This window comes from Nomascus leucogenys, chromosome 23 (genome assembly GCF_006542625.1).
Source record: "Nomascus leucogenys isolate Asia chromosome 23, Asia_NLE_v1, whole genome shotgun sequence".
Classification (NCBI taxonomy): domain Eukaryota; kingdom Metazoa; phylum Chordata; class Mammalia; order Primates; family Hylobatidae; genus Nomascus; species Nomascus leucogenys.
In genome coordinates, this window is record NC_044403.1 from 31,531,908 (window position 1) to 31,559,337 (window position 27,430).

Genomic DNA, 27,430 nt, shown 5'->3' on the forward strand with positions numbered 1-27,430 from the left:
TTCCCTATTAAAAGAAAAATTCTACTAGGAATTTAAACTTCCATAACATTTCCTAAAGATATTAGAAAGAAAATCCACAGAAAGATGCTAAAGCTCATGCATTATCATCATCTGATTACATAGCATGAGGCATCTTTGCTATTTAGCTCATATTAACAGGATTCTCCAAAAACAAGATCAAAGTATATTAAGTCACCTAATTTAATAGCTGTTGTGTTCTTTGATAGTTGCTATACATAAAATTTCCTCCTTTTGCATATTCCTTTTATCTGTCAACTTTCTTATCTTTAGCACACTATTTCTCCAAATGTATCTGAGCTTCAGTTATTTTAGGTCTATAAAAATATTAGTAAGTAAAAAACCAACATAAAACATAGTGAGTAACACTTAGAAAATGAATGAACTAATCCACTATGTCTCCGCAAAGCTTTCTGAAACATTCCTTAAGGTACTCACAAAAGCCTGCTAAAAGATTAAGAAAATCTTCCATCGAATACTGTTTTACATGCATTATGTAAACACCAACAACATACGGACACATGCAATGATTAAGCAAACTAATTCCATTTTGGGGAGCTTAACCTCTTTCTCCGAAAGGTCGCCTTGCAATAGGCTGACTTTTTCCTTCAAGTCTTTAAGATCTTTTTTGTAGTTATCAATTTCCTCTTGCTTCTCTCGCTCATCTCTGTCCCTCTGCTCCTTTAAGCGTTCAATTGTCCGCTCCTGATGAGAGAATATATCAACATGTGAAGAAATTCCCTTTTGCACTTATATGACTGTAATTCTGCTTTTAGCAGAATTTCAAACTTCTATATTCAAAAGACAATGGTAAGTTTTTAAAGAATCCACTTTTTTTTTTTTTGAGACAGAGTTTCACTCTTGTTGCCTAGGCTGGAGTGTAATGGCACGATCTTGGCTCACCACAACCTCTGCCTCTTGGGTTCAAGCGATTCTCCTGCCTCAGCCTCCCAAGTAGCGTGCCACCACGCCTGGCTAATTTTGTATTTTTAGTAGAGACAGGGTTTCTCCATGTTGGTCAGGCTGGTCTTGAACTCCCGACCTCAGGTGATCCACCCGCCTCGGCCTCCCAAAGTGCTGGGATTACAGGTGTGAGCCATTGTGTCTGGCCAGAATACACTTTTTAAATAATTCATCCTTCTTATTCATCTTGCCATAACAAGGATGTAGGTTTATTCATTTGAATCCCAAGGTTTCTTTTCTTATTATAATCTCAACTAGTATTTGGTATCACTAAAGTATTCTTTTGGAATATTTCCGTTTATTCAATTTCCAGGTAACTAAAAGCTTATATATACACCCTAAGGACAATAACTAACAAATATTTCTTCTCTATATATTATTCACATGTTGCCCACAAGGCAATGGAAACAACTCACAACTCACACACCAAAAAAGGGGGGAAGGGGAAAGATTTTGATATATTGAGCTTCAAATATAAAGGAAGGTAAAGAAAAGAGAAATCATCAAAACTTTCTGTCAACAGATACTCAAGAAGTTTGAAGATCAGAGCAATTTGGCCAGGTGCAGGGGCTCATGCCTGTAATCTCAACACTTTGGGAGGCCGAGGTGGGTGGATCACTTGAAGTCAGGAGTTCAAAACCAGTCTGGCCAACATGGCAAAACCCTGTCTCTACAAAAAATACAAAAAATTAGTTGGGCACGGTGGCTCATGCTTGTAATCCCAGCTACTCAGGAGGCTGAGGCAGGAGAATCGCTTGAAACTGGGAGGTGGAATTTGCCGTGAGACAAGATCCCGCCACCGCACTCCAGCCTGGGCATAGAGTGAGACTCCACCTAAAAAAAAAGTTTCCCTTCACACTACGTATGTCAGCAATAGCATACAGCAGCTCTTTTCCCTTGCACCCACAAGGATTTCTTTTGTATTCTATATCCAGTCTTAGATTAATGAGAAAGCAGAAAACGTGTGGAGAGTCGGGGCCAGTCACTCACTTTCTCTGCAAGGGCCTCCTCCAAAGTTGTCAAGGCAGTGTCAGTGTTGGTGGTGTCAGCCTGCAAGGATTTGACCCGTTCTTTCAAGCTGCTCATCTGCTTTTCCTTGTCTCTAAGCTGCTCTTGAAGATTTTCAATCTAAATGTACATAAATATTTAAAGGAAAAGAGAGGACGTTTATAAAAAAACAATAGCACAATCAAAATCATTTCAATTTGAAAACAGCTCAGGGTTGTCTGTGTGTGTGCATTCTGTAGAAATCATTTAATCCTAAGAGTTTCAAAATTACGTGCAAAACCTTAAATTTGTAGGCATTTGTAGGCAAAACAAAAAAAAGGTACACACATGTATGGCGCACACACACAAACACACACACATACACAAATCCCTAACAAAATAAGAAAAGTATTCAGCAGAAGAGATCCAGTATAGAGATGGCCAGGTAGAGAGGAAAGCCATGAGGACTAGGATTACTTCTAAAATGACATTGTAAATGCCAAGAGGGATTTCTTCACAAAGAATAAAGGGAGGACAGAGAATAGAGCAGCTAAACAGTGAGAAAGACAAATCAGCCATATAAAGAAAAGGCTGTTCTCAAAGGCTAGTGTTATGTTAGTTTTATACCATCTTTTATCTAAGCAGCAAACATCTTCTTAGCCATTCGTTCATACATACTTATATGCATTCATTTACTTATATCATCTTTTATCTAAGCAGCAAACATTTTTGTGGCCATTCATTCATATACACTTATATGCATTCATTTACTCAAAAAACATTTGTTGAATTCTGTATTACACGCCAGACACTATGGATATAAAGAAAAATGAATAGACTCATTTTTATTCTACTATGAGATAGTAAGAAAATGCATCATTATACAGCTGAAGCCAAGCTATAAAACAGCTTGTGTGCCAACCTAAGGAGCACAGATTTTATTCCAGAGAGATGGAAGCCATTACAGATTTTTAAGCACAGAAATGGTCTGGCCAGTTCTGTACTTTAAATAAGTAACAGTGCCAGTGTTGGCAGTGTCAGCATGCAAGGATCTGACCCATTCTTTCAATGAAATTTTAAGAGGACTCGCATATCGACATGGAAAACCATTAGAGTTTGTATCAGTTCAGGTAAGATTATGGGGACTCAACATACTGTGAGATAACACTGTGGAAATAGCATGTTATCACTCAAGTACAACAAGCAGCATGTTATCACTCAAGTACAAGGAGACTCAAGTACAATAAAAAATTATTATTCAAGTATAATAAAAAAACAAGCAAACTATGAGGAAATTCTGAGGACCTATCCTTAATAAGCTAAAGGAAAATTATAAATAAACCAACTACTCACAAAGTTCATTCATTCACTATATACACATGAGTTCAAATTCCACCACAGATCAGGCACTTTTCCAGTTGCTGAGGAAACAGAGTAATGAAAACAGACCAAATCCCTGCCTTCATGGAGCTTACATTCTAGTAAGGTAGACAAATAAATGATGGAGGGAGGGAATGAGTGATTGAACAAATGAAGGAATCAATATAGCACAGGGCAGAGATAAGTTCTATGGAGAAAAATGAAGCAGGAGAATATAATCACCATCTCCTCTTGAGCTGACACTAAAACTACCTGATTTTTCTACATGGTTTTCAAAATGCAAGATAAACATTATCTCCTCTAGGAATAGTTTGTTGCCCTCACCCCCACGAGAAAAACCTGATCATTGTCTGTACCCCATTAATGACACATATACATGTATATATTACGTATACACACTCCTCCATTCTTCCATGTATCTATATATTGATCACACATCTCCATCCCTCCATCTATCAATCATTATAGCACTGATTAGTGTATGTAACCATATGTAATTTGTTTTATACATGTCTTCACAAGTAGACATGGATCCTGCCCCTCCACCTGTTTTGTACCTTCCTATACAGTACACCTCAGATCATAGTAAACATTAATCAATAAATGAATAAAATATAAGTTTGGACTTCCATAAACTATGTTCAGGGATTCACAAAAACTCCTGCCAATAACGGAATTACAAAACAATCCTGGATCCAATTGTCAGGTAGTTTCTTACATTAATAAATTTAGTACAAGCTCTTTAAGGTACCTCTCTAGAGTCAAGAAGAACTCGACAGGCAGAACAAAAAAGCTAAGAAAGAGATTTGGTAAGTTTAGAATAGGGCACGTGAATATGCTGAAGCTTACATTTCCACTTGTTAACAAAGAGATAATCATATGGGTGAACCACGGAATTGCCCAGTAAGAGACCAAAGCCCATTGTAAGAATTGAGTTCATCCGAGATGGAAAGCATTAGTCTTCCCTTGATTTAATCAGACACTACTATTGAAATCTCATATGGATCAACACTTAGGTAAACTCATAACCATTAAAGAGAATTTTGCCACTCAAAAATCCAGTACTCCATACACGGGTATACCTTGATTTCTTATGCTTTGCTTTATTGCTCTTCACAGATACTGGTTTTTTACTTACTGAAGGTTTGTGGGGACCCTGCATCGAGCAAGTCTATCAGCACTACTTTTCAAGAGCATTCTAACTTGGTGTCTCTGTCACATTTTGGTAATTCCTGCAATATTTCTTTTTCATTATTATTGTATCTATTACGGTGATCTGTGATCAGTGATCTTTGATGATACTAATGTTATTTATTTGGGGTGTCATGAACTCTGCCCGTATGAGATGGTGAACTTAAAAAATGTTGCACGTGTTCTGACTGTTCCACTGATCAATCATTCCCTCTTCTCTCCCTCTGTGTCAGCCTTCCTATTCCTTGAAACCCAACTACAATGAAATTAGGCCAGTTCATAACCCAACAATGGCCTCCAAATAGTCAAGTAGAAGGAAAAGTCGCACATCTCTCACTTTTACTCAAAATTTAGAAATGATTAAGTCAAATGCTACATGCAGAGTTTGAAAAGTAAAAAAGATTAAGCTTAGTGAGGAAGGCATGTCAAAAGCCAAGACAGGCTGAAAGCTAGGCCTCTGGAACCAAACAGTCAGGTTATTGAAGGAAATCAAAAGTGCCACTCCAGTGAACACACAAAAAAGAAATCAACCTTATTGCTGATACGGAAAAAGTGTACTGGTTTGGATACAGGATCAAACCAGCCACAGCATGCCTCAAGCCAAAGCCTAATCCAGGGCAAGGCCCTAACTCTCTTCATTTCAATGAAGATTGAGAGAGGTGAAGAAGCTAAAGGAGAAAAGTTTCAAGCTAGCAGAGGTTGGTTCATGAGGTTTAAGGAAAGAAGCCGTCTCCATAATATAAAAGTGTAAAGTAAAGCAGCAAGTGTTGATGGAGAAGTTGCAGCATGTTATCCAGGTCTAGCTAAGACAATCAATGAAGATGGCTACAACAAACAATGAATTTTCAATGTATTTGGTTGGTGCAAAAGTAATGGCAGTTTTGCCATTGAAGTTACTTCTGCACCAACCTAACAGATGAAGCAGCCTTTTATTGGCAAAAGATGCCATCTAGAACTTTCATAGCTAGAGAGGATAAGTCAACGTCTGGCCTCAAAGCTTCAAACATTAGCCGGGTGTGGTGGCCCATGCCTGTAATCCCAGCTATTCAGGAGGCTGAGACGGGAGAACTGCTTGAACCCGAAAGGCAGAGGTTGCAGTGAGCCAAGTTCATGCCACTGCACTCCAGCCTGGGCAACGAAGCGAGACTCTGTCTCAAAAAGAAAAAAAAAAAAAAAAGAAATAAACAAACAAAAAAAAAACAAAGTTTCAAAGAAGAGGATGACTGTCTTGTTAGGGGATAATGCAGTTGGTGACTGAAAGTTGAGGCCAGTGTTCATTTATCATTCTGAAAATCCTAGGGCCCGTAAGAATTATGGTAAATCTACTTTGCCTATGCTTTATAAATGGAACAATGAAGCCTCAATCACAACCCATCTGTTTACAACATGGTGTACTTGGTGTATTAAACCCAATGTGGAGACCTACTGCTCAGAAAAAAAGATGCCTTTCAAAATATTACTGCTCACTGACAATGCATCTGGTCACCCTAGAGCTCTGATAGAGAGGTACAAGGAGATTCATGTTTTTCTTATGCCTGCTAATACAACATCCATTCTGCACCTCATGGATCAAGGAGTCATTTTGATTTCTTGTCTTACTGGTTAAGAAATACATTTTGTAAGGCCATAGTTGGTGATTCCTCTGATGGATCTGGGCAAAGTAAATTGAAAACTTTTTGGTAAGGATTCACCATTCCTGATGTCATTAAGAACATTTGTGATTCACAAGAGGAGGTCAAAATATCAACATTAACAGGAGATTGGAAGAAGTTGATTCCAATCCTCATGGATAACTTTGACAGGCTCAAGACTTCAGTAGAAGTAGTCACTAAAGATGTGGAAATAGCAAGAGAACCAGAATTAGAAGGGGAGCCTGACGCTGTGACTGAACTGCTGCAACTTCATGATAAAATTTGAACAGATGGGCCGGGCGCAGTGGCTCACACCTGTAATCCCAGCACTTTGGGAGGCCAAGGCAGGCAGATCACTTGAGGTCAGGAGTTCAAGACCAGCCTGGCCAACATGGAGAAACGCCATCTCTACTGACAATACAAAAAGTTAGCCAGGCGTGGTGGTGGGCGCCTGTAACTCCAACTATTCGGGAGGCTCAGGCAGAAGAATCACTTGAACCCGGGAGGCAGAGGTTGCAGTGAACCAAGATCATGCCATTGCACTCCAGACTGGGCAACAATAGCAAAACTCTGTCTCAAAAAAAAAAAAAAAAAAAATATTTGAACAAATGTGGAGCTGCTTCTTCTGAATGAGTAATAAGAGTGGTTCTTTTTTTTTTTGGAGACAGAATCTACTCTTGGTGAAGAGGCTGTGAACATTGCTGAAATGACAACAAAATATGTAGAATATTAATAAACTTAGTTGATAAAGCAGTGCCAAGGGTTGAGAGGATTGACTCTAATTTTGAAAGAAATTCTACTGTGGGTAAAATGCTATCAAACAGCACTGCGTGATTCAGAGAAATCTTTTTTGAAAGGACGAGTCAATTGATGCAGCAAACTTCATTGATGTCTTACTTTAAGAAACTGCCACAGCCACCCCAACCTTCAGCAACTACCACCCTGATCAGTCAGCAGCCCCCAACACAGAGGCAAGACATTCCACTAGCAAGAATATTACGAGTTGCTGAAGGCTCAGAAAATTAGCATATTTTGCAATAAAGTATTTTTAAATTAAATTATGTACATTTTTAGATATAATGCTATTGCATACTTAATAAACTACAATATAGTATAAACATAACTTTTTATATGCTCTGGGAAGCCAAAAAATTTGTGTGACCCGTTTTATTGTGGTGGTCTGGAACTGAATCCACAATATCTCCGAGGTATGCCTGTATATACAGAACACAATGCCTTGCTGTTTACATGCTTAACCAGCTGTGCAGGTCATTCCAGTTGCGAACATATAGGTCTTACACAAAGAAAAGCTACGGTCATGCTGTTGATTAGACTTCCCTGTCAAGAAAGGGCAATACAAGAAACATTATTTAAAATGAAATTTCACAGAACCAACCAAGTTTTACATACAAGAAGACAGATTTGTTTTATGAGCCTACCTAATACACAAACACCCCTTACAAACATAATAAGGATAATACCCTTCTTTCTACTCCATCATCTGCATCTAGGGAGAAATTAAGGAATTAAAATGTTAACAGTTTCACTTTTATACCTTATATGTAGTTAAACTATTAAAGGAATCCATTATTCTTTGCTAGTAAACACTTCTGCTGATACACTCAGGTGCAGAAGCTGCTGAAACAGGTAAAATCCCGTCAGCAAGTTCTCAGCAAGCTACCTTCTTTTTCAATTACCCACTCTAGACAGACAGACTGTTGGGTCGGAATGAAAACGGATGGCTACTCTTAGACTCGTATTTACTTCTAAAAGAGGAGAAACAAACATTCCATAGTGAAAGGATCTCACAAAATAAAAAAATAACAGTGGACACTAAGATTACCTCCTCTGAGCAAGCTGCCATCAGTGAGGAAGACCTGAAACAGACACAGATGGGTGCAAACCAGCTGTGTAAGCACTGAACAAACCTGAAACACGCAGGGGGTGGGAGGTAGGTGCGTTGGGTGAAATGTGTGTCCATAAAAATACTTCTCTTTCCGTTTATCCAGCATCATGATGGGTAACAGCTGAGCCCCACTGAATCCAGCATCATGATGGGTAACAGGTGAGCCCCACTGAATCCAGCATCATGATGGGTAACAGGTGAGCCCACTGAATCCAGCATCATGATGGGTAACAGGTGAGCCCCACTGAATCCAGCATCATGATGGGTAACAGGTGAGCCCCACTGAATCCAGCATCATGATGGGTAACAGCTGAGCCCCACTGACGGCTCCTGTGACATATTCTCATTTTCGTTGTGATCAAGGACCTCGGTTTATATGTGTCACTAACCAGCTGAAGAATGAATGTTACCACACTATTCTTGTCATTATTCTCTTCTTTTTCACCAAGCTAATGCTGAGGTTATAAATGTTTATCTGATAGTCCCGTATCATATTATTTCAGTATGTATTATGCCATTTTTATAAAATATTCAGCAGAGATCCTATTCTATACTAAGTACCCATAGGATCTGAAATATAAGATTTATAAGAAGCTTTGAACAGCCAAGAGAAAAACTGGATCCATTATGCACATACTAGAACATAAAGATAAAAACGATTGTTCAGAATTGCGTTTAGTGGAAAAATACCCTTGTAAATATGAATACCCAGTTTTTAAAAACTCTCCATTGTTTAGAACTATAAACCACAGAACCCCTAAAATACAATAACAAGAACAACAATTATAACAGTGGTGGTGGGGAGGCAGATTACAGGAGCAGCCAACACTTAAAAACATGCCAGGTACTGATATAAGGACTTTATATGTAACAATGATTTAAGCATCACTACAAGACTATGAGAAAATCACTAGGCAGTCTAGCTCCAGAATCTACCCTTAATTACCACCCTATAAATAATATGTTCTATGGTGAAAAACTGAAAAAGTAATCACATAAAGCATCTTTCCATAAATGAGTTCTTATGATTATAGTGTTCATTAATATAGTATATCATTACTACGATCATGTACTTAAAATGTACCCCCTACTGAAGCAAAGAATCAAACGAACCCCCAAAGAATGAGGTACCAAACCACTGCAAATGGAAGAGTACATCCTTCATGGATGAAACATGTATCTAATCACCATACACTAAAGCTGGTGGACAGAGACAAAGATGCTTGACATTAAGGATTTCAGGACCACGACGTTATGAAAATAATCTGTGTAGCCTAACTTTCAAGGTTAAAGGAAGCTAGTTTATTTACAGACAGGCGGACCAAGGAGGACCTTACAATAAAACATTTAAAAGGTTTTTCTTCTGTTACATAAATTAGTTTTAAAATTGAAAATTAATAAAATAATTGTTACAGAAAAGGATACATTTTATAATCCCATGGGGTTTTTTTTTTGTATAAACTCTCCCTGACATAGAAAGAAATCACTACCTATCAGCATATATTCAATTTCTGTACAAGCAAAATTTCGTAGTGATCAAAGGAACTGGCACTTATTCTACACATCTGTGCTGTCAATGATAATAGAAGGGGGGTGATATCAAACAGGTTTATATATACAGTTTACTATCATAGATAATTATCATTATTGAGTAGTAAACTCAAGAAATACATATTTGTTTGTTCTGTTTCTGAGACAGGGTCTTGCTCTGTCACCAAGGCTGAAGTGTGACAGTGGTGTAATTGCTGCTCACTGCACCCTTGAACTTCTGAGCTCCAGTAATCCTCCAGTCTCAGCCTCCGGAGTAGCTGAGACTACACATGCATGCCACCACACCCAGCCAATTTTTAATTTTTGTAGAGATGAAGTACTGCAACATTGCCCAGGCTGGTCTCAAACTCCTGGCCTCAAATGATCCTCCCACCTTGGCCTCTCAAAGCATTGGGATTACAGATGTGAGTCACTGTACCCAGCCCAAGGAAGAAATATTTTTAAATTAACTGTCTGTAATCATGGTACAGTTCTGTTTACTAGGGTGGAAAGAAACAGAAATAAAATGGTTATTTTATATAGAGGCTTTCTTGTCCTCATACAATTTTTATTTTAACAAGAAAGAAAAACTGATGAAATCAGAGGAAGTCTAATGCTGACTGAAATGCTACATAGTGAATTCATCAAATCTGCATACTAATTCCACATTGGCACAGATTTATTGACATCTTTTGTTTTGGCTTTTATCAGCACTGCCCAGTTGTCAGGAGCTATCATGTTTCAGTGTGGGTGATTTATTTCTAGTCAAGTGGAACTGATTACTCTGCCTTTGAGGCCCAAATCACTGGGGAAAGGCAGAAGAGACTTCCTTTAGGACACAGTTCTGAGGACAAGACAGCTCAAAACACTTCTTGCAATCACCTGGCTCACTTTAAATATCATTTAAAGGAAAGGAACATTTTTGAGGGTGCCTCCACAACTCTTTTAAATAGCCATCAGCACCAAATTTATTATATGAAGTCAGTTATTCAAAAAGGCTCTGACCTTTACCTTCTTTGTTAATAATACCTTTCAGTATTGATGGCAGAAACACAGTCTGGATGAACTGGTCATAATCAGTTGGCAAAGAGGGATGTATAGTAATTAACAGTGAATTTTTCCTTTTCAGGTTCTAAGTCCCCTGATTTCTGGTCAACAGTTTGTCCACCATCAGACACTCGGACAAAATGTGCAAACAAGGCAAAACTATAATTTACCAAAAAAAAAAAAAAAAAAGAATGTTTTGCCCAGACTATTGTTGACATCTAAATTTTGCTTCTCCACTTGTTTCCAGTGATGAGAAGCTGCAAGACTGACAAAACCATAAGAAACTCTAAGCAATGTTTTAAATTCAATTTGGGTTTTTAAAAGTTTTCATATCAGTATTCTCAATTACTGCTTATGGTCCTCAATAAGCCCAGCAAAGACGTCGGGCAGCAACTAACATTTCCTTGGTTGGGTTTCCCTGTCAGTTGTCCTCTTCTCTCAGAGTACAGATTACGGAGTGAATTATTGCAGTGAATGACTAGTTACATGGCATTGAGCAAACTGCTTAATCTTTCTCACCACTTTAACTGTGAAACAAAAGACTAGTAATATCTCTTTCAATTATAAAATATAACTATTCTTCCAAGGAAGATGAGAACATTTAAAAAGTAATAAACTTCACCAGAATACTACTACATTTTATCTTCAGAACTGCTCAAATTTAATTATACATGAATGGAATAGCCCTTAAGAAAATACATTTTCAGAGTCCACTGCTCCAGGTAGATTTTATTAATTGCTGGTAGTAAAGAAAGTTCCTTGACAGATTTGCTCATGGTACAGATCATGGAACTAGGGGCCTCTTGCATTAAAACTGGATAAAACGACACAAAAGCTGGTAAGACCAAAGGTCACTGCCAGTCAAGATCTGCCTGGTAGATAATTATGGAAAATAGCTCAAACCCTTCTTTTTATATCTAGTCGGCATATATAAAAAATTGACAGACCTCCCTGTGCTAAAATTGCTCAAAAGACAAAGAGGGCACATAAATCCACAATGGCAATCCTTCTGTGGCAGTAGCAATGATGAGATTTCACTGAGGCCCGCAATTCATTCATATCATCTATGTGAATGGCTTCCCTTGAAGTTGTTCAGTTACAGTGGCTGTCTAGGTAGCCCAGTCTCAGTTCACTACATTTTAGTGATGAGAGATCCCATATTTTTTTTTAAAAACTAAAGCAGGCACAAGAGGCTTAATTTTTTAAAAAATCCATTGTATTGTAATAATTTAAAAATTGGGAATAATTAAACACATAACAATAAAAGGCTAGCCAAATTAAATACGGTCTATCCACTGGGTGGAAAGAATATTATACCATTACAACTCATATTCCTGAGAATTAAGGATACAAAAACTTGTTTATTATACACTATTACATGAATAAGACAGGTCACCAAAAAGTATGTGTAATATTATACCAATTTCAAGTGAGGAGAAGTTTATTTTTACACAGATTTTTTCTTTTTATAGCTTTTCCATACTTTTCATATATTTAGAATGGATATCTATAATTTTAATGATAATGACAAAACCAAATATTTTCTAAATACAGTCTAAGAAATCTTAGCAAAAGGAGATTCTCTTATCATATTCACCTGTCAACAAGAAAACCTCTAGGGGTTTCTTTGGGGCATGTAAGCAACTGTATTATTTAACCCATACCTTTCACAAGTTCATAATGTGTAACCAAACAAATCAAGCTTTCAGAGATTTGGGGAGTTTTTTTCAATGCCAAAGAAAGACTGAGAGACACAAATAAATTCAAAGAAACCAAGACTTTGAAAAACTACTTGAATATAAGGTCTGAAGGAAATATGATGAGATGTTTCACTTATTTTTAATTTAAATTCAAGTTCATCTCATTGAATTTTTATTTGTGCCAGGTCTACTTTTACAGGTTGAAAGATGCTAACTTGTACTAATATCCTACCCTATATTCTACCCAAGACTGGGTTTCCCAGAAAGTAGACCTTGAGACAGACATTATCACGCAAGAAGCTTATTAGAGGGTGCTCTTTGGGATCAGCGTCAGTGGAAAGGAAGAGAAAAATCAGGATTGTACAGAGGGAGCAATTCAGCTGCCACGAAGTCCCAAAGGATTCTGACAACCCCACGAGGAGCTCTGAAGCTGCTGTCCCAAGTAGGGGGAAGGAATTCAAACCATGGCACCTCATAAGGATTAATCACTGGATGTCCATGGGAGGGGGCATGCCCTCGGGCAAGGTGGTGTCTTTAGCCAAGACAATCTCTAGGGAAAGTTGAGGGCTTTCTGTTGATAACACTTCCAGCGATCTGGGGAAGTAAGTCCTTCAACACTCAGGAGAGATCTAGGTTGCATCGATCGTCGCAGCATCCACCATACCCAACGGCTACACTCTTTCTAGTTAAATTATAATTAACGTGAGATTGTAGTTGCCATGAATTTTTGTTGTATTTGAACCATAAACATATTTTATGATTTTGTAAAACCTAGAAACCAGTGTATATCACCAACTTGGTTGTTCCATAGATGGTGTTTTTATTTATTTATTTATTTTTTTCTTCACCATGTCATGGTGAAAGGTGGGTGTTTTTAATCAGAAGTTCATGGATAAACTTTAAGGTGTATATTATATCTCAGTTCACACAAATGAACTATGCACACTTTTACCTGGAGAAAGCCCATAGCTTTCATCAGACTGTCAAAAGCATAAGAGAAGTTACAAATCATTAATCGGTGGCATTCTTTTCAAGAATCCAGAATGTTGTTTAAAATGACCAGTCACAGCCGGCGTGATGGCTCACGCCTGTAACCCCAGCACTTTGGGAGGCCGAGGTGGGCAGATCATCTGAGGTCAGGAGTTCAAGACCAGCCTGGCCAACATGGCAAAAACCCCATCTCTACTAAAAATACAAAAAAATTAGCCGGGCACCTGTAATCCCAGCTACTCGAGAGGCTGAGGCAGGAGAATCGCTTGAACCTGGGAGGCGAAGGTTGCAGTGAGCTAAGATTGCGCCATTGCACTCCAGCCTAGGTGACAAAAGCGAGACTCCTCCTCCAAAAAAAAATAAAAGACCAGTCACTTCATTTAAAGTTGTTTGCTTAGCTGCTTTATAAAAGTGCCAAATTTGGCCAGTGCAGTGACTTACACCTGTAATCCCAGCACTTCATGAGGCTGAGGCGGGTAGATCACTTGATCCCAGGAGTTTGAGACCAGCCTAAGCAACGTGGCGAAACCCATCTCTACTACAAAAAGTATTAACAATCAGCCAGGCATGGTGGTGTAAAACTGTAGTCTTAGTTCCTTGCAGCACTGAGGTAGGAGGATCACCTGAGCCCAGGAAGTCGAGGCTGCAGTGAGCCAGGATCTCACCACTACACGGCAGCCTGGGCGACAGAATGAGACCCTGTCTCAAAAAAAATAAAAATACCAAATTTGCTGTGTGTGAGGCAGAGTTCAGCCTGAATGGGATGCAAGGAAACAAATCCAAATGTCAGTTCCTTACCGATATGCAATGTATATAAGAAGCCCAAAGACTGACAGGGCGCAGTAACTCACATCTGCAATCCCAGAACTTGGGGTGGCCAAGGTGGGTGGATCACAAGGTCAGGAGATAGAGAACATCCTGGCCAACATGGTGAAACCCCGTCTCTACTAAAAATACAAAAATCAGCAGGGTGTGGTGGTGCACGCCTGTAGTCCCAGGTACTAAGGAGGCTGAGGCAGGAGAACTGCTTGAACCCAGGAGGCGGAAGTTGCAGTGAGCTGATATCACGCCACTGCACTCCAGCCTGGGCAACAGAGTGAGACTCCATCTCAAAAAAAGAAAAATAAAAAAAGAAAATAAAGAAGCCCAAAGATTTTACAGAATTTTGCAAATTTTTCTCTGTAAAATTACCTGATTTTTCTAATCTGAAAAACTCCTTTAGAAAAAAAATCATTAGGAGAAAAAATTAAGGAAGTCTGACAATTACAGGAAGATAAAACAGATAAAGAACAAAATACATGTCTGATTCTTGAAGCTATTTTCTGGTTAGGATACACATACTGGTGTAGCAGGAAAAAGGAAGAGCATAAAAGGCTGCTTCATCAGAGTCTGATTTAACGACTTCTTCACGTGGTTAGTTATTTCAATTTCTCTACTAGAGCTGACAGATACCTGGGCATCTAATCAAACAGCCATTCCCACAGATGAGAATACAATAGAAGAGAATTCATATCAAGCTATAAGCAGTTTTGAAGCAGAAGAAAATATTGACTCTGCTTTAAAACTGTGACCAGGCACTTTTCCCTAAATCCTTTGTCTTTTTCTAGGTATGTGTCTGTATATTTATTACTCTGACAAGTTCCTGCTACAGGATCTCCTGAGAAACAACTAAGAACAATCTTTGTCAGAAGAGGGATCTGACCCCTCCTTATTGACTTGTTAATTATCATTTTTCAAGTTTAAAATGTGTGCTCAGCCAAAACACTCAACTAGAACTTGCAAGACTCTGAGAACATTAATGTGGCTAACAACAGATGAGAAAGGACACAGACAAGCACAAATCCTCAAATTATTCACTAAGTTACTTAAAAGCCCAAAGAAATAATGTTTACTAAGAGTCAAAATTATTTCCATGATGTCAAAATATTACAAGATAAGCCTTTGCATACATCCATTTATATTACACCTTAGCACTTGAAAATTAAGCATTTATCCAAAGGCTATATATTCTCTCAGGTCCATTTCTATTGTCTCCATAATAATGCTGATAGAACAAGTTTCTACATTCATCCAGCTAAAAAACACAAAGCTATTTAAAAACACCTCTATCTTTACCCAGGAATGCAAGGTTAGTTTCAAAACACAAAAATCAATCAATATAATGTACTACATTAACAGAATACAGGAGAAAAACCAAATGATCACCTCAATAGATACGGAAAAAGAATTTTATAAAATCCAACATCTTTTTATGATAAAAACATGCAACAAGCTAGGAATGGGAGGGAATTCTCAACCCGATAAACAGCATCTATGAAAAACCCACAGTCAACATCATACTTCAAGGTGAAGACTGAAAGCCTTCTGTATTTATCCATTTTCGTGCTGCTAATAAAGACATATCTGAGACTGAGAAGAAAAAGAGGTTTAATGGACTTACAGTTGCACATGAATGGGGAGGCCTCACAATCATGGTGGAAGGCAAGCCACCATATGACTTGCTTGGAAGGCACCAGGCAAAGACAGAGAGAGCTTGTGCAGGGGAACTCCTCTTTATAAAACCATCAGATCTCGCAAGACTTATTCACTATTGCAAGAACAGCACGAGAAAGACCCAACCCATGATTCAATTGCCTCCCACTGGGTCCCTCCCACAATACATGGGAATTGTGGTTATTACAATTCAAGATGAGATATGGGTGGGGACACAGCCAAACCACATCATTCCGACTCAGCCCCTCCCAAATCTCATGTCCTCACATTTCAAAACCAATCATGCCTTCCCAACAGTCCCCCAAAGCCTTAACTCATTTCAGCATTAGCTCGAAAGTTCACAGTCCAAGGTCTCATCCAGTATAGGCAAATCCACAGAGACAAAGAGGAGGTTAGTGGTTGTCAGAGGATGAGGGGTTGTAATTGCCAGCAGGTGCGAGTTTCTTTCTGAAGTGATGAAAATGTTCTGAAATTGGACAGTGATGATGGTTGCACAGCATTGTAAATATTCTGAAAACCACTGAATCATATAGTTTAAAATGGTAAATTTTATGATCTGTGACTTCTATCTTGCTTGGAAAAAAATTCCATCCAAATTAACCCCTCAGTGATAGGTCAAAGCAATATCCATCAACGAAGTGTGAAAACACTCTAAGTTCTGAGATGTATCTTGCTTTATCCCCCTCAAATAACACAAAACAGTTTAGCCATGTTTATTTCTTCTTAATGTTCTTAAAAATTCTCGCTGGGCACGGTGGCTCACGCCTGTAATCCCAGCACTTTGGGAGGCTGAGGCAGGTGGATCACGAGGTCAGGAGATCAGGACCATCCTGGCTAACACGGTGAAACCCCTCTCTACTAAAAATACAAAAAACATCGCCAGGCATGGTGGTGGGTGCCTGTAGTCTCAGCTACTCGGGAGGCTCAGACAGGAGAATGGCGTTAGCCCAGGATGTGGAGCTTGCAGTGAGCCAAGATCGCGCCACTGCACTCCAGCCTGGGCGACAGAGCAAGACTCCATCTCAAAAAAAAAAATAAAAAAAAAATTCTCCTGCATTCTGTGTATCATCTATACACACCTCTATCTTCTAAAAGGCAGTCTTGTAGCAAGCACACTGGTTCTTATTACATCACTAATACACAAGAGTTTCCATCTACACAGTTGTGCTTCTCACCCAAGGTGAATCTCCAAAATCAGTAAGTAGCATTAATTCACCTTCTGTTAGTCCTCGTCCTTTCCACATACCTTATTCTTCTGTACTTTCTTCCTATGAATTACATTTATATTCTGTGGTAATTCTTGAATTAGGTAAAACAACTCTTAAGTTGTTCAGAATTCTTTCTGGTTTGGAGTAGCTTGTTTGAAAGCAACAGAAAACAGTAGAAACCCTAAAAATAACAGATTAAAACACTGAGCAGAACATGGAAATAGAAACATTCCACTTCCATTCTGGTTAATAAGGCTGCAATATCATAAAGACAACAGAAAATGGGATAGGAATTTTATTGCCATACCGCACAAAAAAATCTCACTCTTTGATTTCCAATCCCTTAACCAATGTTTCATTCTATTGAAGTAGATATTTTCCAAAAGTGGTCACAACAATGTCTCCCATCTCACATACTCTCTGCCATGAACTCTGCCCCTTCTCAGGAAAAAGGTGGAGTCCCATTCTTGACACCACCACCACCCTGCTTTAATAAGGGCAGGTTCCGGCCGGGCGCGGTGGCTCACGCCTGTAATCCCAGCACTTTGGGAGGCCAAGGCGGGCAGATAATGAGGTCAGGAGATCGAGACCATCCTGGCGAACAAGGTGAAACCCCGTCTCTACTAAAAAAAAAAAAAAAAAATTAGCCAGGCATGGTGGTGGGTGCCTGTAGTCCCAGCTACTCGGGAGGCTGAGGCAGGAGAATGGTGTGAACCTGGGAGTTGGAGCTTGCAGTGAGCTGAGATGGCGCCCCTGCACTCCAGGCTGGGCAACAGAGCAAGACACCGTCTCAAAAATAAAATAATAAAATAAAATAAAATAAAATAAAATAAAATAGGCAGGTTCTGTGACTACTATGACCAACAGAATACAACAGAAGTGACCTGCTACTTCCAAGCCACTTTCAAGAATAACCCTTAACTGACCAAGCAGCTTCTGCTTCTAATATCTATAAATCTGGAAGCCAGCTTCTACATTAGAAGTGTGACTACTCTCCCCATGCCAAGAGGAACCCAAGGCACCTGCAGAAGCTGGGGCAAAAGACACCATGTAGGCCAGACATGGTGGCTCAGGCCCGTAATCCCAGCACTTCAGGAGGCCATGACGGGCAGATCACTTGAGGCCAGGAGTTTGAAACTAGCCTGGCCAACATGGCAAAACCCCGTCTCTACTAAAAATAAAAAAATTAGCCAGGTGTGGTGGTGCACGCCTTTAATCTCAGCTACTAGGGGGGCTGAGGCATGAGAATTGCTTGAACCCAGGAGGTGGAGGTTGCAGTGAGCTGAGATTGTGCCACTGCACTCCAGCCTGGGTGACAGAGTGAGACTCTATCTCAAAAAATAAAAATAAAGAAAATAAAAATGAAAACCACCACGTAGACAGAGGCTAAGGAGCAAAGATAGAATATATGCAAGTGAATAGGCCATCTTGGTAGGAGATCATCCAATCATAGACACTTCCAGGTGAAAATACACAAATCAAGAACAAACTATCTATGTGAGCCCTTCTGGAATTCCTGATTCACAGATAAATAAGCAAAATAAAATGGTTGTTTATGCCACTGCGTTTTAGGGCAGTTATTATGCAGCAATAGAGTTTGCTAGATCTATCACAATACATCAATTTTTATTGTTGTTTTAATCACTTATATCTGAAGTTTATTATTTCTAGATTATCACAATGTAGGGATGGGGGTATTTTGTTATTTTGTAGTATTTTTTGGAGAGAGTGCTCTGGAAGTGGAAGGAATACTGCTAAGGAACATAACATAATTAAAAGATTTACATTATAACAAGGTAAAAAAAAACCTCCCTTTCTAAGAGAATAATTATTCAATAATTATAAAATATCACTTGCATAGGATCAGCATCATTTATAACCAGAAACCTGTTGACATACAGAAGTTAAATCATACTTTGCAAGTTAAACTCTCCACTTCCTTAAGGTTTACTTTTAAAAAGGGAGGGGAAAAAAGTTGTATGAAGCAAATAAATTTACACAGAGTATACTTCCTTAGCTACCAGTAAAAATATAATCATCAAATTGAACTTCATTTACTGTGCACTTCTGCAATAAAATGATATTTTAAGAGTTTAACTATACATATTCTCCATCAACAAAGAACTGCAAAGTGAGTTCTATTAGATAATTATAACTAAAGGAAAGAAAAGGAAAAAATTCTAATATCTAACTAAATTATGTTTCAGACGTAAAGTTCAATTAGGACGGACACAGTCTTCTCTAAACTTAGCTTGTTTCACAGCTGGGTTAAGATTTAAAATAATAACATTCAGAAAATATAGGAATTGATCCTTATTAAAAATAAAAAGGCACAATTTTAAAAATAAAATATTTTCTCAGAATATATTAGGAAATATTGTCTTTAATTGAAAAAACAACAACCTTACTCTCCTGTCCAATTTTATGATATGGAAAAAGTGAAGAAACTAACAACCGTCTTATCCAAGACTTCACAGAAAACAAACAGAACATACAAAGGACCTATTCTTTCTGACCTCCTACCCAAAACAAAATAGAAGAGACTTAAAGAACCAACTAGGACAAAAAAACAAACCCTATATATCAATTGGCTTTCTGCTCCTGCTAAATCTAAAACTCTAAATATCAAAACCTAGGAAACTGGAGATGCAAGCAAAACAAAATAAACAGAAGTTACAGAAGCATGGAAGGGAATGTTGATAGCATCTGTGTAAGCAAATTAAACTCCAAGCTACATTATCATTTATAATCAATCAAGCAAGAAGCTGTACAATTTTAACACAGATTTTGAATGCAGCTCAGATTCAAATGCTCAATTACATTTTCCAGGTCAGTGATTTATTATAAAGATAAGAAATTTACTGTAACACAAAACTACTTTAAACCATAGGGGAGAACCCTGGGAAGGAGGAGCCCCATACTAATCCCATTGTACAGCACGCTTGGCCATCTGCTATTGTCTCGTTTCATTCTCTAAGCACAGGGTTACCCTAGTGCATACAAATATGTATACTACCTAGAAAGCAAGGAAGACTGTGGGTGGACAGTGGTGGCCCAGACAGAGCCAGAGACAGTCCACAGTGTGTGACTAACTTATAACCCAGCAGTTACCATAACTGCCATTGTGCTCAGAAGAAAAAATTTCTTTTAAGTATATCTAGATAAATGCCAAAATAACATAGTTTCTCAGTACTGCTCCCTAAATATTACAATATTTAAATATTGTTTAAATATACAATTATGATATTCATGAAAGAAATGATTACAGAATGTAGACACCAAAGAACAAGAAAAGGATAAATGTAGTGTTACCTTACTCTTCTTCCTTAGGGAACAAGTGTCTGAATCAAGAAGCAAAGTACAGAATTTAATGCTTTTTTGTACAGAATTAAGGCACCTCTACAGAGATATCTAAAGTCCTGCCTTAAAAGTTATACCACAATATCCCACTGAAGATAAATTTCTAAAGTTTTTGATTGAAAATCTTCTGGGACAGAGGAAAGAAAAACTCAACTCAACTGTTTCCTAAATTAACAGGTCAATAAAGATGACGACATTCACTGAAATCTTTCTCATTATGTAAAAATTGGGTATGATTTTCCCAGGGAGCAAGTGATTTCAGAGTTCGTAATAAGACAGAAACGGCATTCATATGCAGAGTTCTACCAGAAATTTTTAAGAGCGTATATTACAAATGTTTAAAGAGCAGAAGTGAAATGCCAGGGCATGACACAGTGGAAAGGAACACCCCTCCTCGTTTTTATTCACACTGCTCTCTAGGCTTAGATGCCCCCTTCTCCATCTACCTTGCAAACTTTCAAGAATCAGCTCCTAAGACTTCCTCAGACTCCTTTCACACAGGGCTAAATCTAAAATTCCTTGTGTTTTTGCCCTACTGTATACCATTCATATCATAACTTTCTAACCTCCCATAATTCTGGGACTCCTGAGGGCAGAGACCACATCTATATGTCTTTGCACTTAACACAGTGCCTAGCACATAGCAGAAAATACTATGCGGAATGAGGACAGTTTAGAAAGACTGGGAAGACTGGGAGACCCACAAGAACATAATTTTGACTGTACAACTATAAATGTACTCATTAAGGAAAAAGAAGAAGAAACAGCAAAGGCTATTCCAGTGCATACATTGCTTAGAATGCTAGGAAAACGTGTAGGTGGTGGTCCTGAAAAAGCCAAAACGGTTGGGTATGCTGGTGGTTCACTATCAAGGCATCATCATTAGAAGGAATTTCAGGCTGGGCACAGTGGCTCATGCCTGTAATCTCAGCACTTTGGGAGGCCAAGGCAGGAGGACTGCTTAAGACCAGGAGTTTGATACCAGCCTGGGCAACACAGTGAGACCCTTTCTCTACAAAAAGAAAAATAAAATTTAAAGAAGAAGGAATTTTACAGGCTGATCTTAGATTTTTGTTTGTTTGTTTGTTTTTGGCAGAGTCTCGTTCTTTCGCCCAGGCTGGAGTGCAGTGGCACGATCTCAGCTCACTGCAACCTCCACTTCCTGGGTTCAAGAAATTCTACTGCCTCAGCCTCCCCAGTAGCTGGGATTACAGGTGTGCATCACCATGCCCAGCTATTTTTTGTATTTTTAGTAGAGACAGGGTCAAGCTCCTGACCTCAGGTGATCCACCCTCCTCAGCCTCCCAAAGTGCTGGGATTACAGATGTGAGCCACCACGCTCAGCCTGATCTTAGATTTTTAAGGGTCTTATTGAAGAACATATATGAAGGACAAATAGGAATATAGATTTATAAAATCCTGGACCTGCAAACAAAGTGAGCTTACAAAAACAAATTCTACAGGCAACAAAAAAAGCTTTTAGAATTGTTGCGATGGATATATCAATCCGATCAGCAGTTTCTTACAATGTATCACCTAAATCTTTTGGGGGCTTGTTCAACATTTTATTGCCTATATGAAAGTATAAAGAGCACGTTTATAAATGGGTAGAAGGCATGAAATTGAAGGACTGACAATCCTTCAATCAAATCAAGACTAAACAATTTGTTAGTCAAATCAAGATTTGATTGTTAGACTAAATAACTGTTAGATTAAACAATCAAATCAAGAGTCAAAAGATTCTCCACGATTCTAAATTCAGAGTAATTGGCTGAATTAAATTTAATGAGAATAAATTACATTGATACCTCATATCCTGAGTATATAACACTTTACAGGTTCCAAGGTGCATGATTTCATACACATTACATCGTTCAAAAAGAACCTCCTTAAGTAGCTATTATATCCAGTCTACAGATGAAGAAACTCAACGTTAGTGAGTTTCACTGAGTAGCCCACATTTCAGCTAAGGGCCATGAACGGAACATGAATCCCATTTTAATCATCTCTCTTGCAATTAGATCCAAAATTCTAACTAAACAAGTCAAGATGGAAGAAAAATCAGTTTAGACACATAAAAGTCATCAGAAAAAATAACCAAAGCAAGTAAGAACAATGAGGGGAATAAAAATACTTCATGTAGGATATTAAGATTCGGGGGCTGCCAAAGAGTAAGCTCCAAATATCTAAATATCATGCAGAAAAAAGATCTGAATTATTCACTATGGCCCCAAGTTAATCTCAATCAGCAAATACTCTAAGGCAGGGGTCCCCAACTCCTGGGCCATGGACCAGTGCCAGTCTGTGGCCTGTCAGGAACTGGGCTGCACAGCAGGAGGTAGGCAGTGAGACAAGTGAGCATGACTGCCTGAGCTCCTCCTCTCAGATCAGCGGCAGCATTAGATTCTCATAGGAGCGTGAATCCTATTGTGCACTGTGCATTCGAGGGATCTAGCTGGCACGTTCCTTATGAGATTCTAATGCCTGATGATCTGACGTGGGACAGTTTCATCCCCAAACCATCCCCTGCCACCTGGCCTGTGGAAAAATTGTATTCCACAAAACTGGTCCCTGGTGCCAAAGGCTCTAAGGAATCAATTCTGGTTAAACAAAAGAGGGTCAAGAGGGTCAAAACTGTCCAAAACTGATACATGCTATCTGAGAGGAAATCAATTCATTCATCATAGTTGGACATTTTTCTCATATTTATTTGCCATATGTACTTCCTCTTATTGAACATGTATAAATACTAAAATCAAGTATTAATCTCTGGGACAGAATAAAAAGGACTACTATCAAGGAGAGATATGCCAATGAACTTCAACAATATTTGAAATGTTTACTTGAGTGATTATACTCAGTATATTATTCTCTATACATTTTTGTATCTCTGAAATAATTTTTAAAATATAAAAAGATAACATAAACACATGGTCAACAAACAAGGAATTGGGATAGCACCCATAACCCTTCACATAAAACAATTCAAAGAAATTCCTGGGCAACCAAAAATTAAAGTTTAAAACTTAGGAACAGCCGGGCGTGGTGGCTCATGCCTGTAATCTCAGCACTTTGGGAGGCCAAGGCGGGCAAATCACCTGAGGACGGGAGTTCGAGACCAGCCTGACCAACATGGAGAAACCCCATCTCTACTAAAAATAAAAAAAAAAAAAAAAAAAAAAAAATTAGCTGGGCTTGGTGGCACATGCCTGTAGTCCCAGCTACTCGGGAGGCTGAGGCAGGAGAATCGCTTGAACCCGGGAGGCAGAGTTGCGGTGAGTCGAGATCGTGCCACTGCACTCCAGCCTGGGCAACAAGAGCAAACTCCTTCTCAAAAAATAAATAAATAAATAAATAAAATAAAAAAATTGGGAACAGTTAAGCTGTTTTTAACGACTAGTGATGAGCATTAAATATACTGAAATTCAGAAATAAAAGCTAAATATGAATCATAATTACAGTAAGCAATGTTTCTCCTTTAAAAAGCAACACAATATAAAACTGAAAAGTACTATGAACTCAGCAAAATATAACAAAAGTTTACCAACAAAAATCAAGAAGGGGGATTGGTAATATAAATAAACTACTTTTAATAAAAAGTAGTCAATAAACGTGGCTTCATTTTTAAATGTGTTACATCAAGACACAGAAAGTTTTAAAATACTGTTTACAAGTAATAGATAATCACAGGAGAAACTAGGCACAAACTAGAAACTTTCCCCACTCTGTTGGACATAAAGTGACGGATTACACTTTAATTTTGCCATATGTCCACTTACAATGAATGAATTGATTTCCTCCCAGGTAGTGTGTTATCAGTTTTGGACAGTTTGACCCTCTTTAGAATTGACTCCTTAGAGTATCTGCTGACTGAGTTAATGTGGGGCCATACTGAACAAGTCTAGTCTTTCTTCTGCATGATGGTTTTTTAGATATTTGGATCTTCACTTTATTAAAGCCAATAGTCAATTTTCATTTTTTTTGTAACTCATCAGCAGTATTTGAAAAAGCTGATCATCCTCTCCTCTTTGAAACCCTTTCTTCACTTGACTTCTGAGATACCACATTCAATAAAAAAAGTAACAAGGTCATTTTTTGGAAGAGGAAAATTTGACAAAATCATACTAAGGTTCATCTGAAAAAGTAAACGAGTGAGAAGAGTGAGAAATTCCTGCAAAAATAAAATTAATACAGCAAAACAATCTACTAATCTGATAATTTATTTGTGGCATTTCAAATCAGAAGAGAAAGGGTGGATTACTTAATAAATTCTATAATGACAACTGGCCAGTCACATGTAAAAACATAAAACTGAATCATTAGAGCAATATATAAATTTTATAAACTAATTTTTAAGTGTAAAAAAAGAAACTTTAAAAGTACCAGAGAAAAGCATGTATGAATTATTTAATAACTTTGGCAAGAGCAGACTGCTTGAGCCCAGCAGTTCAAGGCCAGCCTGGGCAACATGGCAAAACCCTGTCTCTACGGAAAGCTAAAAAATTAGCTGGGCATGGTGGTGTGTGTGGCTGCAGCCCAGCTACTCAAGAGTCTGAGGTGGGAGGTTGGCTTGAGCCTGGGAGGTAGAGGTTGCAGTGGGCCGAGATTGCGACATTGCACTCCAACCTGGGTGACAGAGCGAGACCCTTTCTCAAAAAAATATAAAAATAAAAATGACTTTGGCATGTATAAGGGCTTTCAAAGTGTGACCTAAAACTGAGAGGATATAAAGAAAAGTACTACTAAATTTGGTGACATAAACCCCCAAATAAATACATAAATGAAGTTAAAAAAAAAAAGGGAAAATGTATTTGTAAAACATAAAAGGAAATAGACCAATGTATTTACTAGAGAAAAACTTCCTATAAATCAACAAGAAAAAATACATCATCATCAAACAGAAAAGAAATGAACATATACCTCCCAATTAAGACAAAACAAAAACCTATGAAAAAATGCTCAATGAGAACTCAACTTTAAATAAATACTAAGCAAGAAAAGAGACACTTCAGAATTGCCTACCAAGTCAGTGGAAATTTAAAAAGGTTTGATAACAAATGTTTAATGAAACTGTGCAGAAAAACATTCTCAGCGTAAATCAGTGAAAGACTTTTGGTGGACAATTAAACAGCTATCAATATTTTAGATGCATACAATATTAACTCATGAATGAGATGGTTAGGTCATTATGCTATAATAAACATTATACTATAATAAACAAGAGGCCGGGAGTGGTAGCTCACAACTGTAATCCCTGCACTTTGGGAGGCCGAGGTGAGCAGATCATGAGGGCAGGAGTTCGAGACCAGCCTGGCCAACATGGTAAAACCCCGTCTCTACTAATAATACAAAAATTAGCCAGGTGTGGTGGCGCGCACCTGTAATCCCAGCTACTCAGGGGGCTGAGGCAGGAGAGAATTGTTTGAACCTGGGAGGCAGAGGCTGTAGTGAGCTAAGATTGCACCACTACACTCCAGCCTGGGCAACAGAGCAAGACTCTGTCTCAAAAAAATAAAATAAAATAAAATAAGAAAAAACCCTATCTTCATCTACCTGTAAAGCTTAGGTGAAATTTAGTTAAATTATGGTAGAAGTGTGATTCAGAAAACCATATAGATATTTTTTAAGATGAGATAAAGCAGCATATAAGATACTAAAATGTTTATTTTTAAACTAATAAAAAGTATGATTCCAGTTGTTTTTTAAAAGGTATATAACACATAAATGCTTGATATGCATAGAAACTTTATGAAACGGCCCACAAAGAACTGTTAACCACAGTTAATATCCCTAAAGAACTGCACTGAGAGGAGCAAAGGATGGGAGAAGGAACTTTAATTTCACTCCATATGTTTTGGTAATTCTTTTTTTTTTTTTTTTTTTTTTTTTTTTTTACCTTGAACACGTATTACTCTCATAATGTTAATTCTAGTCATTTTTAAAATCCTACACTGTCATTTCTCAGGGCTTTTAAAAAAATACTTATCAGCCAGGCGCAGTGGCTCACGACTGTAATCCCAGCACTTTGGTAGGCTGAGGTGGGCAGATCATGAGGTCAGGAGATCGAGACCATCCTGGCTAACACGGTGAAACCCCGTCTCTACTAAAAATACAAAAAATTAGCCGGGCGTGGTGGCGGGCGCCTGTGGTCCCAGCTACTCAGGAGGCTGAGGCAGGAGAATAGTGTGAACCCGGGAGGCAGAGCTTGCAGTGAGCCGAGATCATGCCACTGCACTCCAGCCTGGGCGACAGAGAGAGACTCCGTCTCAAAAAAAAAAAAAAAAAAAAAAGTTTAACTTTCTTTATCCATTCATTGGTTGATGGGCACTTAGGTTGATTCCACATCACTGATGTCTTTTTTTTCAGAATGACTTCTTTTCCTTTGGGTAGACACTTAGCAGTGGGACTGCTGGATGAAACGATAAATCTTTTTTTGTGTGTGAGATGAAGTCTCGCCCTGTGAGTGCAGTGGCACGATCCAGGCTCACTGCAACCTCCACCTCCCAGGTCCAAGCAATTCTTGTGCCTCAGCCTCCCAAGTAGCTGAGACTACAGGCGCGCACCAATATGCCTGTCAAATTTTTTTATTTTTAGTAGATATGGGGTTTCGCCACGTTGGCCACGTTGCCAGGTTTGTCTCGGACTCCTGACCACAGGTGATCCGTCTGCCTCAGCCTCCCAAAGTGCTGGGACTACAGGTGTGAGCCACCACGCCCAGCCTGAAATGATAAATCTACTTTTAGTTCTTTGAGAAATATCCATGGAGTTTTCCATAAGGGTTGTACTAATTTACATTTGCTCCAACAGTGTGTAAGAGTTCCCTTTTCACCACATCCATGATACCAGCTATTATTTTTTAACTTTTTAATAATAGCCCTTCTGGATGGGGTAGGGTGGTATCTCATTGTGATTTTAATTTGCATTTCCCTGATGATTAGTGATGTTGAGCATTTTTTCATACATTTTTGGGCATTTGTACATCTTCTTTTGAGAAATGTCTATTCATGCTATTTGCCCATTTTTTAT

The 27,430-nt window shown here is 38.4% G+C and overlaps 1 protein-coding gene across 8 annotated transcripts in view; it reads right to left on the reverse strand.

The window, feature by feature from the left end:
• The window catches only part of ERC1 (ELKS/RAB6-interacting/CAST family member 1), a 481,383-nt gene that overhangs the window by 302,464 nt on the left and 151,489 nt on the right, over positions 1–27,430 (reverse strand). For all 8 annotated transcript variants that reach the window (XM_030804352.1, XM_030804346.1, XM_030804349.1 and 5 more), the window contains 2 exons: positions 1,972–2,109; positions 583–723 (listed from right to left, as the gene is read on the reverse strand). In XM_030804352.1, coding sequence (XP_030660212.1) covers positions 583–723; positions 1,972–2,109 — 279 coding nt within the window. The remainder of the gene's footprint in view (positions 1–582; positions 724–1,971; positions 2,110–27,430) is intronic.